General features: G+C 44.5%; 1 protein-coding gene across 1 annotated transcript; it reads left to right on the plus strand.

The window, feature by feature from the left end:
- Positions 1-500: 500 nt before the first annotated feature.
- On the plus strand, positions 501-7,785 carry LOC115777910 (tumor necrosis factor receptor superfamily member 14-like). The gene is made up of 9 exons (XM_030725932.1): positions 501-696; positions 1,350-1,488; positions 1,639-1,732; positions 1,842-1,967; positions 4,548-4,703; positions 6,820-6,907; positions 6,996-7,169; positions 7,259-7,394; positions 7,594-7,785. The coding sequence occupies exons 2-9, from the start codon at positions 1,447-1,449 to the stop codon at positions 7,684-7,686; spliced, it is 909 nt and encodes a 302-aa protein (XP_030581792.1). The 5' UTR covers positions 501-696; positions 1,350-1,446; the 3' UTR covers positions 7,687-7,785.
- The last annotated feature ends 239 nt before the right edge of the window (positions 7,786-8,024 follow it).

Below are 8,024 nucleotides of genomic sequence, written 5' to 3' on the forward strand. Positions count from 1 at the left end.
ATTGATGATGGTATAAAACATAGACCAAGCTTCTGAGTCAGAAAAATAAATCCAAACACAGATGTGCCGTAAACTGAAGACCACCAGATGGTGATAACTGTGCTTGCAGAACGGCAGCATTTTCCCACCGAGATTATTAAGGCTGGTTTCTAAATCTGGGTCATGCCAGGTTTCAGAAAGGAGAACTGACAAGAATTTAGCCAATCAGGAAGCAGTTTCATGGTCAGAAATTACACAAACTGTCAGTGAAAGAAGACCCAAGAACTCCGTGTGCAAACAGCTGGATCCTACTGTTGCTGTTAACTAGAGCTACAGCCCCCCCCCCAAAAAAAATGTCACAGAACCATTAAACACATATAGCTGACTCTGACCTCAGACTCAGATCAGAACACTTCCTGTATTTTTTGTTGTTTTTCCCGCAGCTCGAACCACATAATGGCAGCCACGTGATTTCATAACACAGGGGCTCGTTTGTCTTTTGTCACATGATATCCTGAAAGCAGCAGCAGACCTTGACACAGGCTTGGAAACGCTTTAGTACCAGGAGGAACGTCACTAACAGCCGGGACCAAGCAGCAGGACCGGAGCTCCTCGAGCAGAGACAGACGGAGGACTCTGTTACAGAGCTCCGAGACGGAGGAGGAGAGCTGACTTCATTTTAGGCTGAACTCATGAGGACAGCAGGCCTCAGGGCTGGTGAGAGAGAGTGAGACACCACACACGATCCAACATTCATTTTCAACGACTCATAAAATTCTTCTATGGCAATTAAACTATTTAGATTCATTCATTACTGTGATGCTTGTTGTTTCCTTTGTTTATTAGTTTATTTGGGGGGGGGGGGGGTCAGGTAGGGACAGTAGAGACGATAGAGATACATCCCTACCAATAGCGTCTCTAACAAAACTCTGATAGGGACTCCGTACTCTGTGGTAACCAGAGGGTTAATTCAGGAACTGAGAGTGAAACCAGGTCTAATCCAGGACTAAACTACAGCTAAAACAGGACTAAACCAAGCCTGCTGTCTGTGTGTGAATGCTGTAATATTGCAGTAGTAGAAAGATAAATTGAACTGAATATAGGCTTGAACTAATAATATAAAAATATAAGGCAGGATAATGAAGTTCATACATCTTCATTTCCAACATGTCTGTCCTTTAACATTACAGAAGTCAGTAACAGATCATGTGACCCTGTGATCATTAAGGTTGATCATGTGACCCTGTGATCATTAAGGTTGATCATGTGACCCTGTGATCATGGAGGCTGTAGAAACCTCAGTGATCCATCAGTAGAAGCTCTCCTAACTGTTTCTAATCTGTGACTCTGTCATTTCTTTGTGTTTCCAGATGTTGTCCAGCTGTTCTTCATGTTAGAGCTCCATCCTCCCAGATCTCAGTGACGTGGTTTCTTAGGGCCGAGGAACCTTTGAACCTGGAGGATCAAATGTCTCCAAGAAGGAACCCTCTGAGCTCTGCAGCATTCCTGGTAAATATTTCCTGGAGTTTAGAATCACCTGGTGAGCAGGTGCTGCATGTTCATGTCTTCTTCTTCTGCTGCTCTTTGTGAGTCTGTGAGCAGTGGATGGTCACATTAAAGTGTGCAGTAACACAATGTCAGCACAACCTTTTCTTTCAGATCATCCTGATCAAAGTCCACAGCACTCTCAGCCTCACATGTCATCCAGCAGAGTATCTGATAGGCAATGAGTGCTGTCCCAGGTGTTCTGCAGGTAAGAACCAGCTGAATGATGAGTTCATGTGTTTATTAACACACAACTTAAACACACAATGTGAAAAAAAACAAGCCTGGAATGAACTTGTTGGTTTTGTTTTCATCAGGGAGTCGAGTGAAGACTCACTGTAATGAGTACAGGAGTACTTCCTGTCTGCCCTGCATGGATGGAACCTACACTGATAGACCTAACGGACTGGAACAGTGTACTCCCTGTACGAGCTGTGCAGCAGGTACATCTCTGTTCAAACCGACTGACTGAGCCTGTTGGTGGTTTGGAGGAAGTAACTACTAAAGTTAACTCAGAAAACTCAATCAGAGAGCGTCTGAACAAAGTGCTGAAAGCACTTTGAAATGTTATGAATAGATTTGCTTTGAGTTCTGGTGGAGAAGTTAGTGCAGGACATGGATGAGGACAGAGAGACAGCTGTGAGGTGTGAAGTAGGAGTGACAGGTGGGTTGAAGGTGGGGGTGGGAGTACATCAGGGATCTGCTCTGAGCCCCATCTTGTCTGCAGTGCTGATGGACAGGCTGACTGAGGTCAGGCAGGAGTCTCTGTGAACTCTGATGTTTGCAGATGACACTGTGATCTATAATGAGAGCAGGAAGCAGGTGGAGGAGAACCTGGAGAGGTGGACGTATGCTCTGGAGAGAAGAGAAGTGGAAGTCAGTAGAAGCAAGACAGAATCCATGTGTGTGAACGAGAGGGAGACAGGTGGGAAGGTGAGCATGCAGGGAGCAGAGGGAGTGAAGGTGGATGAGTTTAAATACCTGGGGTCAGCCATCCAAAGAGAGGTGAAGAGAGAGTGCAGCAGGGTGGACATGAGAGTCAGGGGTTATCTGTGGGGAAGGTTTACAGCAGGGTGTCAGACTAAACAGGATTACCCTTTACTGAACATCTAAAACTGAAAGTATTTTAATCAGCAACATGAATCTAAATCTGAATACAGCAACATTTCCTCAACACATTAAATAAGATATTATATTTTTCTTCAAACTGAGAAGATTTCAGCTGATGAAAATTTGTTTTTTGATGTAACATCAGCAAAAATTCCAGAAACAAGAAACAGCAAGATATTTAGTTTCTCTCTTATTTCCTTTTTACTTTCCATGAACTGACAGATTTCCACAGCCAGGTCATCTCACCTGTGAGATCAGGCACATCACCAAAATCAGAAGCTGTTTCCTCCACAGAGACTGAGACTGCTGGTGATTTAAAGCTTTGCCTCTTTTAAAGCTCTCCACATCAACTTCAGGACTTTGCTGCAGGTTTCCTGCTGTGTGGCGCAGTGATGCACTGTCAGCTCACCTGTGCAGGTGTCCCTCTGCATCTGCTCCTGCATCCATCCCACCAATCTGATCTTTTGCCCGCACATCATAGTGGGAAACGAGACACACGGGTTTACCTCCAGTGTCAGTGATCAGGTCTTCTGCCTCTACCTGTTGTCAAAGTCCAACAGGTGGAGGCAGAAGACCTGTTGAGGGACCACTTTTCATTTGGCCATTTTTTGGGGGTCGGGCAGCTTAAATGTCACTGTAAAAAGTGCTGACCAATGTTTTTATCCACTGATCACTGATCAATGTGTCATTGGCAATGTGGGAAAACAGGTTAGTGAACAGGTCTTGGCCTGCATGGCAGCTATTGCAGTGCATTGTGGGATTTGTAGTATAAGTGATGGGAGTGATATTTACCAGTGGGCAATTAATAATAGCTTTATCAAAGGATATCACAGGCCTTGAGTTTGACACATGTGGGTAACAGGATGGTGGTGAGACCTGCTGTGATGGTCTGGCTCTGACACAAAGACTGGAGGCAGAGCTGATCTTCACTGGGAATGAGCAGGATGGATGGGATTAGAAATGAGTCCATCAGAGGGACGGCTCAGAGTCAGAGAGGCTGAGAGGGTTTGGACATGTGCAGAGGAGGGAGGGTGGAGATACTGAAGATGGAGCTGCAGGCTGTCACATTCGCTGCTGTGGCTGGCAAGGCAGGACCCCAATGCAGGACTCACAAGAGGAGTTTGATATTCCTTAAAACTTTATTTACAATGTGTGGCATGATATAGAACATAGCTTGAGGTAACTGGAAGCATAAACATGAACATAACGCACACAGCAGGAAAAACAGATGACAACACGACAAAGAACGGGGAGAACTGCAGACAATATGTCCACAAAGGGATAATGAGGGGAGTAGAAACGTGTGGGGAGCACAGGTGAACACAATACACTGATGAGACAAGGGGAAGCAAACTAAACACAAAGCACAGACTGTCAAAATAAAACATGAGGTGAATAACCAAGACACACACATAAACTTCACACACAGGGGACCTGAACATGACTAACACCCAGGTGAACACAGGCTAACACAGGGAGAACTTAAGTCTAAAGCCATGGGAGAGGGAACCTAGAAACACAGAAGGGCCAAGACTCAGACAACACACACAGGAACACAGGGAAGACCAGAACATGGAAACTAAACAACGACAAAGGCAAACTAAATTCCTAATGCTAAACTACAAACAAGCAGAAATAACGTCACAAAAAGAGAACACTGGGCCATGACACAGGCAGGAGGAAAAGTGAAAGACCTCAGAGGAGGTTCATGGATGTAGTGAAGGACATGCAGAGGGCTGGTGGGACAGGAAGATGCTGGGATAGGGTGAGATGGAGGCAGATGATCAAGGTGGAGCTCTTAAAGGAGCAGCTGAAAGAAGTGGTCACAAATCATGAACTCAGCTGTAGAGTCTCTCCACATCAACATCTACAGACCAACAAACATGTTGTGTATGTTCTTGTGATGTTGGCAGGTTCTGGTCTGAAGGTAAAGAGGTCATGTACAGGAACATCAGACACAGTCTGTGAACCCCTGCAGGGATTCTACTGTATCTACTCTGTAGGAGACGACTGTGAGACAGCACAGAGACACAGCAGCTGTGGACCAGGACAGTACATCAGCAATCATGGTAGGTTTGTGTTTATAAATGACACCAAAGATAATTTAATAATCATGTTTATTCAAAGCACCATCCACATCCATCAACTCCATCATGCAGAAACATGTGATTCAGCTACAGGCTGATTTCCATCTGCAGGTTCATGTGTTTTATACAGAGTGAAGGAAACCAGAGAGGCAGACAGAGGTCATCATATAACACTTTAAACATTAAAGCAAACATAATAAACTGATGACTGACAGCAGCTGGAACATCTGCAATACAGACATGGTGGGTTTGTAAACCCCTACAAAGACCTGGGAGGTCATTAAAGATGTAGTCATCATTTATAATAACAAGGACTGACAGTTTGACTTCATATTCAGTGCTGCTCACTGCTGAAACTCCACAGACTGCTGAAATACACAAGACTTGACGTATTCATGATCTTTGCTGATAATACATTTAGTGGAGAGAGTGAGCAGCACCAAATTCCTGGGAGTGCATGTCTCAGAGGACCTGTCCTGGAGCAAGAACACATCATCACTGGCCAAAAAGGCTCACCAGCGCCTCTACTTTCTCCGTAAGCTGAGAAGAGCTGGAGCTCCAACCCCCATCATGTGCCATCAGGTGCCATCGAGAGTGTCCTGACTAGCTGCATCACGGTGTGGTTTGGCGCATGTACCGCATCCTGCCGTAAGACTCTGCAGCGCATCGTTAGAGCGGCTGAAAAGATCGTCGGCACCTCTTTTCCCCTCACTACATGACCTACACAGTTCCCGACTCACTCGGAAAGCCCTCTGCATGGCGGGCGATCCTACACATCCACTACACAGCTTCTTCAGCCTGCTGCCATCAGGAAGGAGAGTGCGGAGTCTCCGGGCTCGAACCAGCAGACTGAGGGACAGCTCCGTTCATCAGGCAGTCAGGATGCTTAACTCTCTGCCTGCTCTGCCCCCCTCCCTCCCTCTCTTACTGCCTTAACACACAAACTTTCACACTTTTTCACATACCATATTTTACACTGAACTCATTAAGAACTGGTTATTCTCTCAACTCAAGTTTATGTGCTCATTCATTACACTACTGCTCATAATTGCACTACTGTTACACTTACTCTACTGTCTATACTACAATACCGTTTATATTAGCATCGGCCTTAATGCACAGCACATGTCACTTTACTGTCAATATCAGGGTCTCCATATATATATATACTGTGTTCATCTACTTTATTCATTGCATAGGCCACTTATCTAGATATCAATGCCAGGACCGCTACACGTGGGTGTATATATATATATATATATATATATACTTTTATATTTATATATTTATACTGCTATAGTTTATATTTTACAATTAGGATGGTACCGTATTTTTCTTTCTTTCTTTATTATGCTAATATTATTTGTTAGTTAAATGTTTACTGTTTTATTGCTGCACCATGGGTCTGAGAGTAACGGAATTTTGATCCTGTGTGTGTCCTGTGCATATTGCAGATTCAACAATAAAGTTGACTTTGACTTTGACTTTGACTTGAGTAGTTTGCCACACTCTTACGCTCGGATAATACTTCATTACAAGTATTATTAATAATTTTCCATAATTAAATAAAGTGTGCAGTCAGTGCTGACAGAGGTCACAGACTGCTGCAGAGAAGCATCCCTCTGTATCTACTGTGACTGGGCTTTGGACACAGTGGCGTTCATACACAGTTATTCTGCGTATTCTCCTTTCATAATTCCTTCACTGTCATAAAGTTTTGAGTACTTTTCTAACATCAGTCATATCCTAGTCTGCCTCTACTGATCAGATCCTCCACTGACTCCTACACAGTCAGTTTCAGCTAACTGCTTCAGCTAGCCCCTCTCTGCAGCTGATGGAGGAGTTTGCTGGTGAACCATCAGCTGAGTAATCAGCTGTTTCAGTTACAGATGCATTTAATTTTTCACACAGCTCCAACACGAGCTGCTGATGAAGCTCCTGCACAAACAGAAACAGCTACTTACAGTTAGCATGAGGTGAATCCAGTAAAGTGTCCATCTGAGCCAGCCTTGCATCGGCACAGCCGCCGCTACCAGCAGGGGTAGAGTGGGGAGTCCACACTGATGCTCACATGTTGATGTTGTCACGTTCTCCTCAGGAACAGCCTCCACAGACACCGAGTGCTCCGACTGCAGAGCTGGAACCTTTTCAGATGGAACATCTCCATCCTGTCAGCCACACACACAGTAAGTGAAGCTTCAGAGCAAACATGGACACATGTGGATGTGGAACATCTGGACACTGTGCTGGAAACATGTCCCTCTGTCCTTCCAGATGTGAAGATCTAAACCTTCAGGAGATAACAGCAGGAACATCTGCAGCTGATGCTCAGTGTGGACCACGCAGTGATAGATCAAGACTAGCTGTTATTATCCCTGTGGGTTTGGTTTTATTTGTTGCAGCAGGAGTGTCATTTTACTTCATAAAGAAGAGGAAGTCTTCATCCAGGTGAGGATGAGAGAATGAAAATGTTTCCTGCACCCTAACATTTACTAACATCCTGACACTGATCTGATATTTGACTGATTTGATTACAGAAACACACACAGAGGAAGCCGTGGTGTACACCCAGCACCAGAGTATCACACAGATGAGTGGGAGCTGGATGAGTCTGCTGATGGGAAAGAACGGGATCAGAGATTGAGGGAGATCGAATGTGAAACCTTTGTGAAGGTTTGTGTTTCTCACCTTCTCAGTTTCACTGTATCAGATGAAAACACCTGATTTATCTAAAAATTAATGTCACCTTTTTATTGAACCGAAATCAAACAGAGATGAAGAAGCAGCATGTAATCAGACAGTAAGACAGTGACTGAGCTGCACTGATGTCTCTGCAGATGTTCCTTTAGCTCTGATGTTCTTCTCTCCTCAGTGTGAAGGAACATCATGCAAAAGAAGAGGAACAACAGCTTCCACAAAATTACCATCTGGACAGATTTCAGATCTGAAGGTGACTTTGATGTAAAACAAGATGAGCTGTAAACTGAACCAGAGGAGGTGGAGCCAGGCTGGACATTTTATTCTTCTCATATTTTCCTGCATGATTTTGTGTAAACTGATTCCTTCATTAAAACAAACTGAGGTTCCTGCACAGAGCTGATCATTGGCAGCGTAACCCCTGCAGGACTGGAAGCTCTGCAGAGAAATGTTTCATACATTCCAGCTGCAAAGGTGTGACCTCCCTGCTCTGCACGCTGTTGTTCAGAAGCATCATGTCAGCAGGAACCACAGGAACCCTGTGAGCTTCTGTGGGTCCATCATGTGTTCCTAACCTGTGCGTTCTCTTTAAATCCATGTGACCTG

This window comes from Archocentrus centrarchus, unplaced genomic scaffold, assembly GCF_007364275.1.
Source record: "Archocentrus centrarchus isolate MPI-CPG fArcCen1 unplaced genomic scaffold, fArcCen1 scaffold_85_ctg1, whole genome shotgun sequence".
Taxonomy (NCBI): Eukaryota; Metazoa; Chordata; class Actinopteri; order Cichliformes; family Cichlidae; genus Archocentrus; species Archocentrus centrarchus.

Excerpts from the sequence above, each read along its gene's own strand:
- LOC115777910 (XM_030725932.1), top strand. The coding sequence starts at position 1,447 with ATGTCTCCAAGAAGGAACCCTCTGAGCTCTGCAGCATTCCTG. Across the intron at positions 6,908-6,995 it reads TCCTGTCAGCCACACACACA|ATGTGAAGATCTAAACCTTC; the intron begins GTAAGTGAAGCT and ends CTGTCCTTCCAG. Across the intron at positions 7,395-7,593 it reads AATGTGAAACCTTTGTGAAG|TGTGAAGGAACATCATGCAA; the intron begins GTTTGTGTTTCT and ends TTCTCTCCTCAG.